This window comes from Equus asinus, chromosome 4 (genome assembly GCF_041296235.1).
Source record: "Equus asinus isolate D_3611 breed Donkey chromosome 4, EquAss-T2T_v2, whole genome shotgun sequence".
NCBI classification, from domain to species: domain Eukaryota; kingdom Metazoa; phylum Chordata; class Mammalia; order Perissodactyla; family Equidae; genus Equus; species Equus asinus.
Genome location: NC_091793.1, coordinates 53,963,379 through 53,985,267, shown reverse-complemented (window position 1 = coordinate 53,985,267; position 21,889 = coordinate 53,963,379). Strand labels below are relative to the sequence as shown.

Genomic DNA, 21,889 nt, shown 5'->3' with positions numbered 1-21,889 from the left:
ATAATTTTGATATAGTTATATTTAGACTTATCTGTGACTTCTAAACACTACAATTTATTCTGAGAATGAAAAATTTTTTTGAAGCATGGAACTGAGCTCAAAGCTCAAAAAATGCTTCCTACACTGAATCTAGGAAATCATCAACAATTTTTCAGAAGCTAACAAAGCATTGGAGCCAGTATTACAGTGTGGTGTGGTGTGGTGTTTTGTTTCTTTTTGCTGAGGAAGGTTAGCCCTGAGCTAACATCTGTGCCAATTTTCCTCCACTTTATTTGTGAGTTGCCACTACAGCATGGCTGATGAGTGGTGTAGGTCCATGCCTGGGATCCGAACCTGCAAACCCAGGCTGTAGAAGTGGAGCATGCCAAACTTTACCACTAGGCCGTGGGGTCGGCCCCCAGTGTGCTTCTTGATCTGCATGTTTCATCTTTTTTCACTTCCCATGCCTTTACCTTGTGGCCTGGTCTTGAAATTTATCTATAATGTATAATAGCTTTTCTTGCACACCATCCCTGCTCCCACCAAAACTCTTACATATCTTCTTGAGTTAATATGAAAAAACACTTTCATATATCAAATACAGTGTAGTAATATCCTTTTAAAAATTTAGATTCTTATAGTGAATAGTCTACAGTAAATATTTTTACCTTCACTTCCTGATGAATCCTGGATATCAGGTTCTGGGGAGGAATAGCCTTTTGCTACTTTCTTCTGTTGCCTGGTTGGCTTATGTTTCATTTTTGGGACACTAACCTAAAAAAAAAATCATGCTATTATGTGATTTTGCACCAAATTTTGTAATTAAAGACCAATGTTGTACAACTGTCAAAACTATCTGTTCATGAGCACAACATTAAGAAATAAAAACAAAGATAAAATAGTCTACTTAAAATTTAAGAAATAAGATGTAATATACAATCAAATTACTTTATTCAATTTTAATTTAAAGTATAAAAAAATATATAATGAAGAGTTCCCTTCCACTCCTGACCCCTATCCACCCAGTCTCTCCCCGATTAAACAGACACTCACTGCTTTTAGTTTGTATATTCTTCAAGAGACATTTTTGTGCACACACAAATATGAATGTGGATCCCCCCTTTTCTTACTGCACCAGTTAGTACCTCCAGTTGAATGTTAAATAATAGTTTCCTTTTTAATCACACTTATCTTGTTCCCAAGATTAGAAACATCCCCAATGAATGATGTTGGGTTTCTAATAAGATTATTTAGATTATTTACTTTTAATAATATCAGGACAATGTTAGAAAGTATCTTATAATAAATGGAAATGATAGTATTTTGCAGAGCATGGTTTAAATTTGCTTAAACTTAAAATGAAAGTACTTGAGTGCATGCACAAGATTCAAAAGTATATCAAACCATCAACTCGAACTAAATTGTCCTTAAAATAATAAATTTGAGACTCTCTCCTATTAATAAGCTTGCAATTTTGGAAATCAGTCCTAAATTTAAAAATCCAAACGCAAAGGAAGAAACTCAAATCAGAAGAGCACGGTAATTCACATGCTGAGAAAAACAGGGAGTCAGTGGTCCTAAGTCTTTTTACTCTGTTCTTAACCTGTTTACTGTTTAAATAGGAATTATCTCCAATTACCTATTCTTTCAAATAATTTTGCAAAATCTTATTCATGTGCTTAAAATTAAAATAAAATTTCCATAATTCTATTATAGAAAATAAATAATAAGCAGGCAGGTTCTGGATTCAGCCCACACTGCACCCTCCTTCTTCAAGTCATGGAGACTTAAAATTTTATAATGTCTAAAAAGACAATGTACATACCATTTCAGATGGTATTGTAAATTGAATTGCGTTCTTAATTTCCTTTTAGGATTGTTCATTGCAGGTATTTAGAAACACAACTGATCTTTGTGTGTTCATCTTATACCGTGCAACTTTGCTAAATTTGTTCATCAGCTCTAGCATATTTCTAATGGATTCTTTGGGATTTTCTATGTATAGGATCACGTAATCTATGAATATGGTAGTTTTACTTCTTCATTTCCAACTTGCATGCCTTTTTATTTTTCTTGTCTAATTTCTCTGGCTAGAACTTCCAGTACAATGTTAAGTAGCAGTGGTGAAAGTGTGCATGCTTGTCTTATTCCTGATCTTAGGGAGAAAGTTTTCACTCTTTCACCACTGAGTATGTTAAAAAATTTTTTTGATTATGAAAGGATATTGGATTTTGTCAAATGCCTTTTCTGTGTCAATTGAGATGAGCACGTGATATTTCCCCTCACTGCTTATAATGTCATGGTGTGTGTCTCTCTGAGTTTATCCTACTTGTACTTTGTAGACCTTCTTGGATTTGTAGATTCATATCTTTCACGAAATTTGGGGGACTTCTTTCTTCAAACATTCTTTTGCCTCTTTCTCTTCCTCTTCTCTGAGACCCCCTTAATGCATATGATGATCCACTTGATGTTGTGCCATAGGTCCCTTAGGCTCTGTTCACTTTTCTTCATTCTTTTTTAAGACTGGATAATTTCAATTGTCCTAAGTTTAATGATTCTGTCTTCTGCCTGCCCAAATCTGTTGCTGAATATCTTTAGTGAAATTTTCATTTCAGTTATTGTATTTTTGAGCTCCAGAATTTCTGTTACGTTCTTTTGCATAATTTCTCTTTATTGATACTCTGATTTTGTTTATACATCTTTTTCTTGATTTCCTTTAGTTCTTTGTCCCTGTTTCCTTTAACACTTTGACCATATTTAAGACAAGTGTTTTAAAGTCTTTGGTAAATCTGATATCTGGACTTAATCAGGGATGATTTCTGTCAATTTATTTTGTTCCTTTTAAACAGGAAGCTGTTTCTTTGTATGCCTTGTAATTCTTGGTTGAAAACTGAACATCTGAATCCAAATCCACATTCTTAGAGTTGGTTCAAATTGGAGGTTGATGAAGACTGGTGAGAAGCCATTAATGACAAAGGGAGTCAGCACTCTAACTCTCGGTATACAAAGATTTATTGTAATCAGTAAACTCTACCTTTAGGAGGAAATACAGATGCCCTGTGTGTCTCTATCATGTTAGTGTTGTTAAAGGAAGAAACAAAATTTAAAATTTTTTTGAATTTCTAAATTGTGATAATGTGTGTATATACATATATAAATTTTACTGTTTTAAGTGCACAATTCAGTAGTACTAAGTATATTCACAATATTGTGCAACCATCACCACTACTTCCAAAACATTTTCATCATCCCAAACAGAGACTCTGTAACAATTAAGCCATATCATCATCTGAGCCTTCAGTAAGTTGTAATCTTTTTGCTGGTGGAGGGGTCTTGCCTCAATGTTGATGGCTGCTGACTGATCAGGGTGGTGGCTGCTAAAGGTTGGGTGGCTGTGGCAATTTCTTAAAATAAGACAACAACAAAGTTTGCTGCATCAATTAACTCTTCCTTTCAAGAATGATATCTCTGGGAGGAGGCGTAGCAAAATGGCGGGATGAGCTGACCTGGGACTCTCTCTCCTCCAAATTACAACAAAGGATTGGAAAAAAACTGAATTTCAGCTAATAAACCTAATGCCAGACTGTCAGAGACCTACAGCACCAAAAAGACGGAGGACGGAGAGGCTGCTGCCGGCCTCGGAGGAGCTGGAATGGGGTAAGAGAGAACTTTGCTCCCTCCCCTAGAGACTCGGATTGCTGCCGTGGGTGTGGGAAGGAGCAAGGGAGGGGCCACGCGACCTGGGAATCATCCAGGACTCCCGCCGCCAGTACAGTGGAAACCCGCTGACAGGGAAAGCTTCTGTGTGTGGGGACCCCATCATGCCAGGGCCCTGGGAGACCAGAGAACAGAACTGATCCGAATCCAGATCGGCACGTGAGAAAAACAGCCCCTCCGCCCACCTGTGGCAAACTGCGCTGGGTGCTGCCATCTTGCCTGAAGGCGGAGAGCTCAGAATGCGCGGCTCTCAACCCCCATCTAGTGGTGACAGGCTGTAACTGCAACTGAATTTTACCATCATGCAAAAAAACCGCTCCTCTACCATCCAGCAATTTATAAAAGCCCCAGACCAGAAGTAAAACAATAAAAACACAGAATTAAGTCCTGAGGACTTGGAAATAGGTAAACTAAGTGAAAATGAGTTCAGAGTAGCTATAATCAAAAAAGTCAATGCGGTACAGAGAAAGATAGAGAAACAAGCCAACGAGTTCTGGAGTTACTTCACAAAAGAGACTGAAATTAGAAAGAAGAATCAAACAGAATTACTAGAGATGAAAAACACAGTGGACCAGATAAAACAGAATATGGATTCCCTGAATGCCCGTGTAGACACTGTAGAAGAGCATAATCGAAGATAGACAGGCTGAGTGGCTCCAGACAGAGGAAGAATGAGAACTAAGAATTAAAAAAAAATGAGGAAAATCTCCGAGAGATAGCGGATTCAATGAGGAGAAAGAATTTAAGGATCACAGGAATTCCCGAGAACGTGGAAAAGGAAAATGGAGCAGAAAGTGTGCTTAATGAAATTATAGAAGAGAACTTCCCAAATCAAGGGATTGAAGGAGAAATGTGTGTAGAGGTAGCTTTCAGATCTCCTAGATTTGTCAATGCAAAAAGACCTACTGCAAGGCATATAGTAGTACAAACGGCAAAAATGAAAGACAAAGAAAGAACACTCAAGGCAGCAAGACAGAAGAAAATAACTTACAAAGGAACTCCTATCAGACTTTCAGTGGATTTCTCTATAGAAACCTTACAAGCTAGGAGAGAATGGAGTGACATATTCAAAACTTTAAAAGATAAAAACCTTCAGCCAAGAATACTCCATCCAGCAAGAATATCCTTCAGATATGAGGGAGAAATTAAATCTCTTCCAGACAAACAAAAGTTAAGGGAATTTGGAACCAAAAGTCCTCCACTACAAGAAATCCTCAAGAAGCCTCTCATACCTGAAAAAAGAAAAAAGGGAGATAGGGGTCACAACCACAGAGTAGGGAGACAGACAGATAGAACCAGAATAGGATAGGAAATATTTAACTATAGCATTAGGATAAAGGTAAGGAAACTACCAAAGCAAAGACGATCTTATCACTCTAACTACAAACTCATAACACGAGTTGGAATAAGAAATGAAAATAATAATTTAGGAGGGGAAGAGCAAAGGGACTAAATCAGTCTAGGCCAAATAAGTAAGAGACCACCAGAGAATAGACTATATTATACACGAGATTCTAAATACAAACTTCAGGGTAGCCACTAAACTAAATAACAGAACAGAGCCACAAAACATAAATAAGGAAAAATCTAAGAAACCCAGCATAAGAAATTGCAGTAGTCAATGGGTAGGCTAAAGCACACAGGACGAGATACAAAGGTAATGCAGGAAATCCAGATAACGAGCGACAGATTGTCAGCATTAAGTCCACATGCATCAATAATCACCCTCAATGTAAACGGATTGAACTCTCCAATAAAAAGACACAGAGTGGCAAAATGGATTAAAGAACAAGATCCAACAATTTGTTTCCTCCAGGAAACACATCTCAGCCCCAAGGACAAACACAGGCTCAGAGTGAAGGGGTGGAGGACAATACTTCAAGCTAATAGCAAGGAAAAAAAGGCAGGTGTTGCAATTCTTATATCAGACCAAGTGGATTTCAAAATAAGACAGGTAAAGAGAGACACAGAGGGACAATACATAATGATCAAAGGGACACTTCATCAAGAAGAAATAATGCTTATAAATATCTATGCACCCAACACAGGAGCACCAAGCTTCATAAAGCAACTATTAACAGACTTAAAGGAAGATGTTAAAAACAATACAATAATAGTAGGGGACCTCAACACCCCACTCACATCAATGGACAGATCATCCAGACAGAAAATCAACAAGGAAATAGTGGAGCTAAACGAAAAACTAAAACAATTGGACTTAATAGACATATATAGATCACTTCATCCTAAAACAGCAGAATACACATTCTTCTCAAGTGCACATGGAACATTCTCAGGGATAGACCATATGTTGGGAAACAAGGCAAGCCTCTACAAATTTAAAAAACTTGAAATAATAACAAGCATCTTCTCCGATCATAATGCTATAAGGCTAGAAATTAATTACAAGAAAAAAGCTGAGAAAGGCACAAAGATGTGGAGACTAAACAATACTCTACTGAACAAGCAATGGATCATTGAAGAAATTAAAGAAGAAATGAAAACATACCTGGAAACAAATGAAAATGATAACATGCCATACCAACTCATATGGGATATAGCAAAAGCTGTATTAAGAGGAAAATCCATCGCAATACAGGCACATCTTAACAAACAAGAAAAATCCCAAATAAGCAATCTTAAACTACACGTAACTGAACTAGAGAAAGAAGAACAAATAAAGCCCAAAGTCAGCAGAAGGAGAGAAATAATAAAAATCAGAGCAGAAATAAATACTATTGAAACAAAAAAGGTGGTAGAAAGGATCAATGAAACAAAGAGCTGGTTCTTTGAGAAAATAAATAAAATTGACAAACCCCTAGCCAGACTTACAAAGAAAAAAAGGGAGAAAGCTCAAATAAACAAAATCAGAAATGAAAGAAGAGAAATAACAACAGACTCTGCAGAAATACAACGGATTATAAGAGAATACTATGAAAAACTCTATGCTAACAGAATGGATAACCTAGAGGAAATGGATAAATTCTTGGACTCCTACAATCTCCCAAAGCTCACTTAAGAAGAAGCAGACAATTTGAACAGACCACACTCACAAGGAAAGAGATTGAAACAGCAATCAAAAACATCCCAAAGAATAAAACCCCAGGACCAGACGGCTTTCCTGGGAAATTCTACCAAACTTTCAGAGAGGATTTAATACCTATCCTTTTCAAGCTATTCCAAAAAATTAGGGAAGATGGAACACTTCCTAACACATTCTATGAGGCCAACATCACGCTGATACCAAAGCATGACAAGGACACCACGAAAAAAGAGAACTACAGGCCAATATCACTGATGAACGTAGATGCAAAAATTCTAAACAAAATTTTGGCAACCTGAATTCAGCAATTCATCAAAAGGATCATACATCACGATCAGGTGGGATTCATACCAGGGACACAGGGATGGTTCAACATCCGCAAATCAATCAACGTGATACACCACATTAACAAACTGAGGAATAAAAACCACATGATCATCTCAATAGATGCAGAGAAAGCATTTGACAAGATCCAACAGCCATTTATGATAAAAACTCTGAACAAAATGGGCATAGAAGGGAACTACCTCAACATAATAAAGGCCATATATGACAAACCCACAGCCAACATCATACTCAATGGGCAAAAACTGAGCGCCATCCCCCTGAAAACAGGAACGAGACAAGGATGCCCTCTATCACCACTCTTATTTAACATAGTACTGGAGGTCCTGGCCAGAGCAATCAGGCAAGAAAAAGGAATAAAAGGAATCCAAATAGGGAGGGAAGAAGTGAAACTCTCACTGTTTGCAGACAACATGATCTTATATATAGAAAACCCCAAAGAATCCATTGGAAAACTCTTAGAAGTAATCACCAACTACAGCAAAGTTGCAGGGTATAAAATCAATTTGCATAAATCAGTACCATTTCTATATTCTACTAATGAACCAACAGAAAAAGAACTCAAGAACAAAATACCATTCACAATCGCAACAAAAAGAATAAAATACCTCGGGGTAAATTTAACTAAGGAAGTGAAGGACCTATATAATGAAAATTACAAAGCCTTTCTGAGAGAATTGGACCATGACATAAGGAGATGGAAAGACATTCCATGTACACGGATTGGAAGAATAAACATAGTTAAAATGTCCGTTCTACCTAAAGCAATCTACAGATTCAATGCTACCCCAATCAGAATCCCAATGGCATTCTTTACAGAATTAGAACAAAGAATCCTAAAATTCATATGGGGCAACAAAAGACCCTGAATTGCTAAAGCAATCCTGTGAAAAAAGAACAAAACGGGAGGCATCACAATCCCTGACTTCAAAACATACTACAAAGCTACAGTAATCAAAACAGCATGGTACTGGTACAAAAACAGGTGCACAGATCAATGGAACAGAATTGAAAGCCCAGAAATAAAACCACACATCTATGGACAGCTTATCTTCGACAAAGGAGCTGAGGACCTACAATGGAGAAAAGAAAGTCTTTTCAACAAGTGGTGCTGGGAAAACTGGAAAGCCACATGTAAAAGAATGAAATTGACCATTCTTTTTCACCATTCACCAAAATAAACTCAAAATGGATCAAAGACCTAAAGGTGAGACCTGAAACCATAAGGCTTCTAGAGGAAAACGTAGGCAGTACACTCTTTGACATCAGTATTAACAGGATCTTTTCAGACACCATGTCTTCTCAGAGAAGGGAAACAACAGAAAGAATAAACAAATGGGACTTCATGAGACTAAAGAGCTTCTTCAAGGCAAATGAAAACAGGATTGAAACAAAAAAACAACCCACTAACTGGGAAAAAATATTTGCAAGTCATATATGTGACAAAGGCTTAATAACCATAATATATAAAGAACTCTCACAACTCAACAACAAAAAAATCAAACAACCCAATCAAAAAATGGGCTGGAGACATGAACAGATATTTCTCCAAAGAAGATATTTGGATGGCCAAGAGGCACATGAAAAGATGCTCATCATCGCTGATCATCAGGGAAATGCAAATCAAAACTATACTAAGATATCACCTTACACCCATTAGAATGACAAAAATATCTAAAACTAATAGTAACAAATGTTGGAGAGGTTGTGGAGAAAAAGGAACCCTCATACATTGCTGATGGGAATGCAAACTGGTGCAGCCACTATGGAAAACAGTATGGAGAGTCCTCAAAAAATTAAAAATAGAACTACCATACTATTCCACCAGCTATTCCACTACTGGGTATCTATCCAAAGAGTTTGAAGTAAGCAATTCCAAAAGTTCTATGCACCCCAATGTTCACTGCGGCATTATTTACAATAGCCAAGACATGGAAGCAACCTAAGTGCCCATCAACAGATGAATGGATAAAGAAGATGTGATATATATATACAATGGAATACTACTCAGCTGTAAAACAGAACAAAATCATTCCATTTGCAATAACATGGATGGACCTTGAGGGGATTATGTTAAGTGAAATAAGCCAGTTACAGAAGGATAATCTCTGTATGACTCCACTCATATGAGGAAGTTAAAAATGTGGACAAAGAGAACAGATTAGTGGCTACCAGGGGAAAGGTGGGGTGAGGGGTGGGCACAAAGGGTGAAGTGGTGCACCTACAACATGAATGACAAACATTAATGTACAACTGAAATTTCACAAGATTGTAACCTATCATTAACTCAATAAAAAAATAAAAATAAAAGAATGATATCTGTGTACCATGTGATGCAGTTTGATAGCATTTTACCCACAGTAGAACTTCTTTCAAAATTGGAGTAAATTCTCTCACACTCTGCCATTGCTTTATCAACTAAGTTTATGTAATATTCTAAATCCTTTGTTGTCATTTCAACAATCTTCACAACATCTTCACCAGGAATAGATTCCATTTCAAGAAACCACTTTCTTTGCTTATCCTATAAGAAGCAACTCCTCATCCGTTCAACTTTTATCATGAGATTGCAACAATTCAGTCACATCTTCAGGCCCCACTTCTAATTCTAGTTCTCTTGCTGTTTTCACCACATCTACAGTTACTTCTCCCACTGAAATCTTGAACCCCTCAAAGTCGTCCATGAGGGTTGGAATCAACTTCTTCCAAACTCCTGCTGATCTTGATATTTTGACCTCTTCCCATGAATCACAAATGTTCTTAACCGCATCTAGAATAGTGAATCCTTTCCAGAAGGTTTTCAATTGACTTTGCCCAGAACCATCAGAGGAATCTATCTATGGCAGCTACAGTCTTATGAAATGTATCTTTTAAATAATAAGACTTGAAAGTTGAAATTACCTCTTGATCCATGGGCTGCAGAATGGATGCTGTGTTTGCAGGCATGAAAACAACACTTATCTCATTGTATATCTCCGTCAGAGCTCTCGGGTGACCAGGTGCATTGTCAATGAGCAGTCATATTTTGAAAGGAATCTGTTTTTCCTGAGCAGTCAGTCCCAACAATGGGCTTAAACTATTCAGTAAGCCATGTTGTAAACATGTGCTGTCATCCAGGCTTTGTTGTTCCATTTATGGAGCACAGGAACAGTAGATTTACCATAATTCTTAGGGGCACTAGGATTTTCAGAATGATAAATGAGCATTGGCTTCAACTTAAAGTCATCAGCTGCATTAGCCTGTAACAAGAGAGTCAGCCTGTCCTTTGAAGCTTTGAAGGCAGGCACTGACTTCTCCTCTCTAGCTATGAAAGTCCAGGATGGCATCTTCTTCCAATAGAAGGTTGTTTCGTCTATATTGAAAATCTGCTGTTTAGTGTAGCACCTTCATTAATGATCTTAGCTAGATCTTCTGGATAACTTGCTGCAGCTTCTCCAGCAGCACTTGCTGCTTCACCTTGCACTTCCATGTTGTAGAGATGGCTTTTTTCTTAAACCTCATGATCCAACCTCTGCTAGCTTCAATATTTTCTTGTGCAGCTTCCTCACCTCTCTCAACCTCCATAGAATTCAAAGGAGTCAGGGCCTTGCTCTGGATTAGGCTTTGGCTTCAGGGAATGTTGTGGCTGGTTTGATCTTCTATCCAGACCACTAAAACTTTCTCCGTGTCAGCAATAAGTCTGTTTTGCTTTCATATCATTCGTGTGTTCACTGGAGTAGCACTTTTCATTTCCTTCAAGAACTTTTCCTTTGCATGGCACAAGAGGCCTAGCTTTCAGCCTGTCTCAGCTTCCAACATGCCTTCCTCACTAATCATTTCTAGCTTTTGATTTAAGGTGAGAGACGTGTGACTCTTCCTTTCACTTGAACACTTAGAGGTCATTGTAGGGTTATTAAGTGGCCTAATTTCAAGGTTGTTGTGTCTCAGGGAATAGGGAGGCTGGAGGAGAGGGAGAGAGATGGGGGGATGGCCAGTCAGTGGAGCAATGAGAACGCACAACATTTACTGATTAAGTTCACTGTCATATATGGGCGTGGTTTGTGGCACCTGAAAACAATTATGATAGTAACATCAAAGATGACTCATCACAGATCACCATAATAATGAAAAAGTTTGAAATATTGCTAGAATTACCAAAATGTGACACAGAGATATGAAATGAGCAAATGCTGTTGGGAAAATGGTGCTGACAGACTCGCTTGACAAAGGGTTGCCACAAACCTTCAATTTGTAAAAAGTGCAATATCTGCGAAGGACAATAAAGTGAAGTGCAATAAAATGAGGTATGCCTGTGCTCCATTTGTTCAGTGAATTTCTCAGACTGTTTTTCCAAAGTCTGTTTTCCTTGTTGTACATGGTCATTGAAGTCTCTGTTCCTTAGTTTGTTTTCTACTAGTATTTTGACAGAAATTTCCTTGAACACCAGTAGCTAAACAAATAAAGACAAAAACAAAAAGAATACTCTTCCATACTGGCAGTCTGGTTCTGTGCACAGACACTCCCTTAACACTTAGCCAGGCTTGTACCAAGCCTAGCTATTAGCCTGAGGGATAATATTTCAGCCTAAGCTGAAAGCTTAGAGATTTCTCAGGTCTTTTTAGAGCATAAGCATCTTGCCTTGGGCATCTGCAGGGCTTCCTGAATTCCCCTGTATTCACGGGGCTTTTCAGTGCCCTAGTTTCCCAAAGAATCTTTCCTCAGCTTTTGTTCCTGGGCCTTATGTGGTCTGTCGTAAGGTTTCAGCATTAATCTTTTGCCCCAGCTATCTGCAGGTTATTAGTTGGGCTTGCAGTATTTTCAAGCAATGCCTGTAGCTCTCTGGCTGAGTTCTGAGTTAGACAAAACAGAGATGTGTGCCCTGCACAAATCCTTCAGGGAGCCCCCAGACAGGTTACAACAGACACACACAATTTGTGAATAAGGTCTGCTCTGCTGCCTCTGGAATCAGGACTCACACTGGAAATGTTGGGACCCTTCAAGACTGCCATTGCACCAGGGAGGTGTTGGGGCAAGGGCAAATAAAAATACTCTAAAGATTTCCTACTGCTTTGAAGTCACCTCTTTCTTGACTCAGTGTTCACTCAGTTGCTGCAAATCTCTTAGTATTTTCCAGTCTTGGCCGATTTGGTTCTGACAGATTCTGCTTGCTTTTTGATGTTTCTTTGTGGGGACAAGAACTTGGAGCTGCTTACTCTGCCAGTTTGCTTACCCAAAATTTTAAATTTTGAAACGAAATTTTAAATGTTGGCAGCCAAAGATACTAAGGATTTAAAAGACTTATATGCCTAGCAGATCAGGTTACTTTTTATTACATACCATTGGAGTGCGATGTTTCACTTTGGTCTGGATAACACCATCTTTTTCAAACTGTATCATATCATTAAGGGGGTCCCATGGTCGGGTACTAGAAAATGAAAAAAAAGCCACTTGTTTAATAACTAACTGAAAGCTTTTTCAAAAACTTTCTATTTGATTAGATTTTCATTAGTAATTATAAACCTAGCTTAAGATTTAGGTTTGTCATATCTAATCTTCTGAGCCTCAGGTTATTTTAAGGCTAACTACTATCATGGAGTTAAATTTATAATAAATGAAACATCAAATTTAAAATCTCATACTAATTTATATATATGACAATAAAAAAACTAACAATAAAAATTCTAGAAATGAAGGCAACACACTATGCTGACATATGTTTGTAATATATTCAATTACTTACTCTGCAAACTTGTAATGCCATTCTCCTGTGAGTGGATCCAGTTCAAATAACTTGCAAGTCCACTCTTCATTTTTCGTTTTCCGTTCTCTGGCAGCTTGTCTTTGAGCTTCTTCTAAGACATATTTCTCTTGAGTAGCTTCTGTTTGGTCTTTGGCATTTATGGCTCGAGTTACCCGCTGCCAGAGTCTAATACGTGTACAAAAATAGTATTAAAACAACAGAAAATCAACTCCATATAGAATAGGCTTGAATCCCCTTGAGAAGAAAATGATGCCCATGTGGGTTTTTGGCTTTGACAAAGTTCTTGCTCAAATGCTTAAAAATGAGTCCAGATGTAACAAGTGGTGCCATGAGTAGAGAGATACAATGGAGACTAATTTTTTTTATTGGCAAGAGCAATGTATTACATGGGTTCTTGAATGTATGGCAATGAATGGTACTGACCCAAGATGACAGGAGTGTAATGAAGGCTCAGGAATCTACATTTTTAACCAGTTCCCCAGCTGATTCTTCTACATACTGTTTAAGATCCACTGGACTCAAAGATCCAACAGTGTAATGCCAGGCTTCTTGACCTTGGATGCAGCAATTATCAGGGAACTTTTAACAGGATCTCTGGGGGTGGGCCCAAGTATTTTTTTAATGTTTCCCGGATAATTTTAATGTGTAGCCAGTGTTGAAAACTACTTATTTAACAAGAAAAGAAGACTGAGGTAAAATCTTCCCACCTACTCAAGTTTAGTTTTTTATCAGATAAATAAAACTGTATCTGTCTTCCACCTATCTGGGAAGACAGCATGTTGGGAGTGAAAGAACAAAGGCTTTGGAATCACGTAGGCTTGGGTTAAATACTAGATCTGCCACTGTTTGGCTGGTGAATTTAAAGTTACTTATCCTACGACTTGTTTTCTTCATCTTTTAAAAGATGTTAAATTATAGCCACACCTCAAAAATTGTTGTCTAACTTACTTGGCAAAGCTTCGCTCTGGACAGAGAGCATCACGTGATTACAGCTGAAACAAAATTTTTAGAACTGGCGCATACCTATTCTTCCATCTTTGACCACCTCAATTTTGAGTGTCGAAGGAAAGTACATACAGACTTGAATCCCCGTGAGAGAGAATGATAATGCATGTGGGAACGTGTAATGAGGACTAAACTACGTAATGTGTATGAAGTACCTAGCATAGTATCTTTTACACAGACGCCTCCTTCTCCTAACACAAAGAGATATAATAAGAATAAAATTGGGCAATGTGTATAAAATATTTCTGGTTCCAAAGTATTAGAGATACAGCAAGAATTTCATGATTTAAGAACAGAAACTATGGCCTTAATTATTACCCAACTAATGTAAATTCTATACAAGCTTGCACATCTAGCACCATTCTTGTATCATGGAAAATAAAACAAAAGTAGATTTTGCACCACTCCCTTCACCTAGAGTTCTACATGCCTAACCCAGGTTAGAAAACAGCTGCCAGAAAAACCAAGAATCACTACTTAGTCCCATAATTTCATGCAAACAAAATAAAAGTTTTTTTTTAAATAGGCCCTGGAGTAGGTTAGAAGAGAAAGGAAAAAATGGGGAGACTTAGTTCTGAGCTGCAGAAAAGCAGCATGATTTGTATTTCACATATACAAAACAGAATCCTGTCGCATCCCACAAATGTTAAACTATTTTGCCAGATTCAAATATGACTGAAGACAGAGAAAAGTGACCACACTATTGAGGGACTGAAAAAATAGTCTTTGATTATCATGAAGGTAGCTGAAAAATGGCACACTTACTTCTCTGATTCGAAATCTTCCTGCTCTTCAAATTTTACAGTGTGTCTTATTAATCTCCATTGCTTAATGTCTGGTGTTGGATTCCAGAAAACCTCTGAATTATCGGTCTTTTTCTCATTAATAAAAACTTCACTATCCTATATTTAAAGGAAATTAAAAGGGGTTACATAGTATAGTAATATAATAATACCTAATACTTTCTTCCTGATACCTAATCCCACAAACACATTTTTAAAACAAATATAACTAGCACTTTCCTAAAAGCCCCAAATCTCTTGTCATTTTTTAGAAAAACATTAAGATTGAATATGTAACACTAGTCATTTTAAAATTTGAGTGAATACACAGGAAGTTTATAGATTTCACAAGCTCTGCTTAATAACCTATTTCAAGCAATTCCATGCAGAGCCTCCAGACCATCTCCAAACTGTCCAAGCAGAGCACAGTGTTTGCCGCAGCCACAGGGAGGTGCTGGGACCGCCTGCGACTCACTGTATGTAGAAAAACCGGACAGAGCCTTTCTTAGCATTGTAAATCTGAGCACAATCTTAGAAATTTCATTTTTTAAAAAAGACTTTTTATCTTTTTCCCAAATGCTATTCAGATAGAAGTAAAATTACAGAGCATATGTGGCCTCTTCGTTGAATTTCTAGATCAAGTTTCATTTTCTTATTATATTTCTCATCATTTTCTGCTTATTATAATGCAGAAAACAGCATACAGTCGGTGTTCACAGTCAGAGTACGTCAAGGCAGTCGCCTGATAGGATCCTTTTTATTCATTTAACCTCCTCTTCACAAAATTACATACATGTGAACTCAGGTCGGCAGAGAAGTAAATAAAAGCCATTGCTCTCATATACCACTATTTTCCTTTCCACGCTCCTCAGAAGGAAGTATACCTCTAACTGGAAATGCCTCTTCCCTCCAGGTGAGAGGCAGTACACTGCTGTGCGTGCAAGCACAGCCCTCGAGCCAGAGTGCCTGCCTGGGATTCTTGCTCCACCTCTTACTTTGAGCAAATTATTTAAACTCTTGGTGCCGCAGTGTCCTCCTTTGTAAAATGGGGACAATAACAGTACCCACCTCATAGGGTTATTGTATTAAATACTAAATGAGTTAATATGAGGAACATTTTTAAACAATGCACCACATAGTAGGTGATATATAAGAGCTAGTTATTTTTATTGATTTCGAGTTTTGGAAAGATAAAATATTACATAAAACTAAACATTGCTGATAACAGATCAACACCAAAATATTTGTTAAGCTGAAGCTTATGTTGAATAGTGATGCTTTAAGCAATGAAACAAGTGAGCTTATGAAATTATTGTTAATTTTTTCCCACAGAATAAAATTCTTTTGTAAAGCTGAAATATAAAAACACTTACCCAATGGCCTTCCAAAGTAGCTAGGACTTCTTTCCCCAATTTAAGTTTCCCTGATATTTGATTAACACAGTCACTACTACCTAGAAATGGCTTTCAAGAAAGAAAATGTTAAAGAGACATTTTACTTTTAAGTTATATTTACATATAATATAGACAAATAACAACAGAAAAAGTTAATTGTTTAGTTACAGTGCTGCTGACGGCACAAATGGTGAAATATTGACTCCAATTTTAGTCAGAAATGTTCAATAAAAAGAAATTTGAGGGGCCAGCCCTGTGGCCAAGTGGCTAATTTCACACACTCCATTTCAGCGGCCCAGGGTTTCGCCAGTTCGGGTCCTGTGAGGGGACCTAGCACCGCTCATCAGGCCATGCTGAGGCGGTGTCCCACATAACAGAACTAGAAGGACCTACAACTAGAATATACAACTATGTACTGGTGGGCTTTGGGGAGAAGAAGAAAAAAAAGGACTGGCAATAGATGTTAGCTCAGGGCCAATCTTTAAAAAAAAAAAAAAAAAGAAATTTGAATTTGTTGCTGTGGAAAAAATAGGTAAAAACAGACAATGTGAAGTCCGAATAAACATGCTGAAAAGATCACACTGATGTAACTGACTCAGGTCCTGTACTCTCTTCTGACTCAAGACTGTAGTCTGTCAACGTCACAATATATTAAGCAACAGCCACTCAGTACACGTAAGGGACCTAACTCATCTGCTGAAAGAAATAACACCCCTCCTTCAAAACGAAACAGTAGAACAATACCCAACCCAAAGGACCCTCCAAAAAATAAAATTAGAAGCAACAGACTTTGAGTTACTACAGTGCCTTACTGATGTCTCTCCTCAGTGACAAAATTTGGATGCTCCAATCTAATCCTTAAAGGCATCATAAATTACTTAAGACCTCTTTAGTCATGATTTTCAAATATCATTATGACCATACAAGTAAAAACTCTGCTAAGATGAAAAAAAAATCAAACAAAGAGCACTGCATCCAATAATACTTAAAAGAGATCTTTTTTATTCGAGCAAAGTTGCTGATCGGCTGGACATCAACATAGGAGCAATTTTTAGTAATAAACATCAAATAGTTCATAGAAATATTTTTATCTGAACACAATGTACTATCTTGCACCAACAACTGACACTGTGAAAAGGTCTTAAACTTGCCTTTCACTCTGAGGGGAGACAGGATTTTCCAAAGATGGTCTCAATCATATCTATCCTTCCCTCTCCAGCCCACATGCTCTTCCTCAATGAGACCCTGCCATCTTCCCATTGAGTAGTAGGGTCTACATTCCTTTCCCTTGAATTTGGGTAGGTTTATAACTCTTTAACCAATAGAGGATGGTGGTGATGTAATTTGACTTCTGAGGCTAGGTCAAGGATGGCAATGCAGCTTTTGCCTTGCTCACAAGGACGCTACTTGCACTTGGACCCCTGAGCTGCCAAGTTAAGAAGTCTGACTACCTTGAAGCCGCCATGCTGTGAGGAAGCCAAGCCACATGGAAAAGCCACGTATACAGGTGCTCAGCTCAGCAGTCCTAGTCTTTTAGTCCCAACCCAGGCATCAGACAGGTGAGTGATGAGCCTTCAGATGATTCCAGGCCCCAAGTGTCAAGTCAGTAGTAGCCTGCAAATCTTCCTAGCTGAGACCCCAGACATTACGTAGCAGAGACAAGCCATCCCCAATATGCCCAGTCCAAATTTCTGACCCAAAGAACACTGAAGGATCAAAACATGGTTGTTTTCAAGCTTGTGAGTTTTAGAGTAAACTGTTAGGCAGAAATAGTAACTAATACAACTCTGTCTTACTGTACACAGTAAGCTGATACATACTTTTTGGTACTCTGTAAAGCAATGGTTTAATTTACTGAAAAATTTCTATCCATTCACTTCTTAAATCTCATCTCCTATATAATACCAACAGTATTTTTTTTTGAGGAACATTAGCCCTGAGCTAACTGCTGCCAATCCTCCTCTTTTTGCTGAGGAAGACTTGCCCTGAGCTAACATCTGTGCCCATCTTCCTCCACTTTCTATGTGGGACGCCTACCACAGCATGGCTTGCCAGGCAGTGCCATGTCCAGACCTAGGATCTGAACTGGCGAACCCTGGGCCGCCGAAGCAGAATGTGCAAACTTAACCGCTGCAGCACCAGGCCAGCCCCAATACCAAGAGTTTTATTAATTAAAATGAAAAACAAAAAATGATTGCTTTGTGTTGATTTGTATCTTCCAGGGCCACCCTTGCATGAATTCTGTGTTCTTATAGTCTTCAGTTAGGAAGTGAACTGGCTCTTTGTTCAATATTTATAGCACAACTCTTCCTTAATAGGCGATACCTCCTATCATTCTCTACTAACCTTTAGTTTGAATTCAAGTACTGCACTATATCCAGTTTTTTGACATGTAATATTGACTGTTCCACCAAGTTCCAGTGTCATTGTGCCATAAAGAATTCCTAAAGGAAAAACAATTTTGACAAAACGTTGAAGAAAGAGAGACAGCGGCTAATAACAAGCAGAGCTTTAAAATCGAATCTCCATATAGAAGGAACTAATAATTGAAGGGTATTCTGTTCTACACCCCCAAAATCTACAATATACACATCAAGTTGGTTCTGTAGGATTTAAATAGATAACAGTTGATCCATATCTGCCAACTGACATTCTCACTAAAATATATTAGTAATCCCAAAATCAACATCTACAGTACTTGTGCAGTCATTTGTGGATATGCACAGAGCAGGGAAAAGTTTGAGTTGCCCAATGTGCACACTGACAGCTGAGGTCAAACAAAGTGACACTCTGCGTTTTGGTTTCATCTCTCATGTGGCAAACAAGTCTTTTTTGCAGTATATTTACTGCCACATTTTTTGCATTTTTGTGCTTTTTGTTGGTGATTTTACTATTTAAAATGGCCCCCAAAGGTAGTGCTGAAGTGCCCAAGCACAGAAGGCTGTGATGTACCTTGCAGAGAAAATATGTGTGTGAAAGCTTGATTAAGGTATGAATTATAGTGCTGTTGGCTGTTAGTTAAATGTTAATGAATCAACACTATATAGTAAACAAGGTGTCTTTAAACAGAAACAAGGTTATGTATTGGTTGGTTGATGAAAATGTGACCAGAGGCTCGCAGGAACCTGAGCTCGTATTTTCCCCTGGGAGCAAGGGTTCAGTGTGCCTTAATTCAGTGTTTGTGGTGACCTTATAGAACATAACTACTGCAAACAAGAATCAACTGTACAAGTAAGACAGACAAACTTTAAAAATCCCCCCAAAATAGTTTCTGTGGCTAAACAGTTGGGGAAATTCTGAGTTTAAGAAAGTTAAACAGGCTGTGAGTGTGTGTATCTGTTCTTGGACTAAACTGTTGAGGTAGCCTTAATATGCAAATACAGAAGGTTAATTTCCAAGAGGGGAACACTATGTAATGTGTCTCATACTTATCTGGCTATGAAACTGTTATTTTGTAAAACAATTTGTGAGGCTAGTGGTTTGGGGAACACATCTTAGAAAATACACAAGGGTAGAAAATAACCATTGTTTTCTATGCTCATGCTTTTCTGCACAATAAAAACATTGCTACAAAAGAATTTTCCTGTTGCTCCTTGGGTATGGATGGCACTGAGTATCTACATGAAATATCATTTTATTTATTCCAAATGATACAAAATTTAAAACATATTTCTTATCAATTCAATTAATAATTTCAGATATTTCACTTCATGCCTATTTTATGAACCATACATGAACCTCTGAGAATTATCTAGCCTGAGGCCACAAGTTGGCCACTCCTGTACTTAGTACTAGGCAGATTCATGGTACAGTGGATAGGAGTCAACAAGCTTAGAGTTTAGTCTCAGCATTCTTACTAAAACTAGTTGGTTTGGCCTTGGATAAAATTCTTAACCCTTCCAGTTTTCTCATCTGTGAAATGAGGCCATATGAAATGATTTCAATGTTTTCATGAATCAGTTCCTAAAATAGAGGATAATCACCCAAAAAATTATATTTAAGAAATGAGTTGGAAGGGAGGGTAATAATGACCAAGCTGACTGTTTAAGCTGATGCTTTCTAGCACAGGATTGCAGACTGCAGAGATCTTGACTGTCGCATCCTAGCTGAGCTCAGGCAAATTAACCTCTTTGTGCCTCATTTCCCTCATCCATGAAACAGTGATAACATTAACTCCTCTACAGGGCTGCTGGAGTGACTAGATCAGTTTACAAACATAAAGGGCACAGAACAGCTGGGAGCCTGGCCCGTCAAAAATTATAGTTATTGTTTAATATCTTTATCTGTATCCTAAATAATGAGAAAAAGTATTAATACATTAATTTTTAAAAATTGCCAAATGAGGATTGAAAATTTTTTAAAGGACTCAGTACAATGAAAAGCAGTAAATTAAAAGTTAAAAAAGGAATAGTGGTGTAGAAAATGAAAATCACTTTTATAAATTCCTAAATAAGGGCAGTTTCATCAAATTTTAAAACCTGCACATAAGGCAAATGAAATTCTATTATTATAAATCAGCCTCTTCCAACTAGAGTGTGTCATAAAAAGCCCACTGTGGGTGAATTAATTCACTACAGAAATATTCAGCAGATGACAGCAATATCTTGAGCATCTGTAAACCAAAGACACTTTCAAACAAAAGCTGACTCCACCAATCTCAAAACATAACAAACTACAGCCATATACATTTACTTAAAGAGAAGGTTTAAGGAATGTCTAAGTCAATTATGGAAAATATTTACCTTTACAATGAGCATATGGCATTGTCATTACATAATCTTCACCTCTATTCAAGAAAGTTAAACGTGCTTCTCCTTCTAATATTGCAGATAATGAGTTTCCTGAAATAAATATTGTTTATTAAATTTCGCAAAACTCAGTCAACCACTTCAAAACAAACAAAATATATTTAGGACACCAACCAGACATCTATAGCGGAATGTCCTAAAAATGTCTCAATCTTAATGTGCCAAACATACATTTATCTTATATCCAAAACATTATTTGATCCATATTCCCATTCTTACAAAATGAGTACTTTTAAAAGGTAGAGTAATGTGCTTGTTATATGTTATTTTATATGAGGCTCTTAAGAAAAATCTTTTTTCTCCCCCAAGTAATTTTATTGGGATTATAATGGTATATAACATTGCATAATTTCAGGTGTATATTATTGTTTATTTATCAATTCCTGAATACACTTCATCGTGCTCACCCCCAGTAGTCTAATTTTTATCCATCACCATACATATGTGCTCCTTTGTCCCTTTCACCCACCTCCCAACCCCCTTCCCCTCTGGTAACCATTAATCTGTGCTCTTTATCCAAGAAAAGTCTTAACCATGTAGAACACAATAAAATACTGACTCTTTCACTATATAGATTAATTTTTCCACTTTTTAAATAAAACCATTATGTTTTTATCTGTAAGTCACACTAGCCAGCCCTGGTGGTCTGGTACTTAAGATTTGGTGCTTTCACCACTGAGGCCTAGCTGCCAGTTGCTGTGATGCTGAAAGCTATGCCTCCAGTATTTGACACACCAGCAGGGTCATCCATGGCGGACAGGTTTCAGTAGAGCTTCCAGACTAAAACAGACCAGGAGGAAGGACCTGGCCACCCACTTCCAAAAAAATGGGCCATGAAAGCCCTATGAATAGCAGCAGAGCAGTATCTGATAGAGCAGAAGGTGAGACAAAGGTGCAGAGAGACCGGGCAGGGTTCCGCACTGCTGTGCACAGGGTGCCTACACATCGAATCGACTTGACAGTACTAACAACAACAAAGTCAAGTTTTAAGCTTTAAGTACTTATAATTGACATAATACTACTATAATTTAGAAAAATTAAAAATATGCATAACCCAGCAAAATGATAAAATTTCA

The 21,889-nt window shown here is 37.6% G+C and overlaps 1 protein-coding gene across 26 annotated transcripts in view; it reads right to left on the bottom strand.

Moving 5' to 3' along the window:
- The window catches only part of OSBPL8 (oxysterol binding protein like 8), a 191,912-nt gene that overhangs the window by 7,497 nt on the left and 162,526 nt on the right, over nucleotides 1-21,889 (bottom strand). For all 26 annotated transcript variants that reach the window (XM_070507289.1, XM_070507283.1, XM_070507285.1 and 23 more), the window contains 7 exons: nucleotides 20,748-20,846; nucleotides 18,352-18,449; nucleotides 15,985-16,074; nucleotides 14,595-14,731; nucleotides 12,804-12,989; nucleotides 12,401-12,488; nucleotides 648-753 (listed from right to left, as the gene is read on the bottom strand). In XM_070507289.1, coding sequence (XP_070363390.1) covers nucleotides 648-753; nucleotides 12,401-12,488; nucleotides 12,804-12,989; nucleotides 14,595-14,731; nucleotides 15,985-16,074; nucleotides 18,352-18,449; nucleotides 20,748-20,846 — 804 coding nt within the window. The remainder of the gene's footprint in view (nucleotides 1-647; nucleotides 754-12,400; nucleotides 12,489-12,803; nucleotides 12,990-14,594; nucleotides 14,732-15,984; nucleotides 16,075-18,351; nucleotides 18,450-20,747; nucleotides 20,847-21,889) is intronic.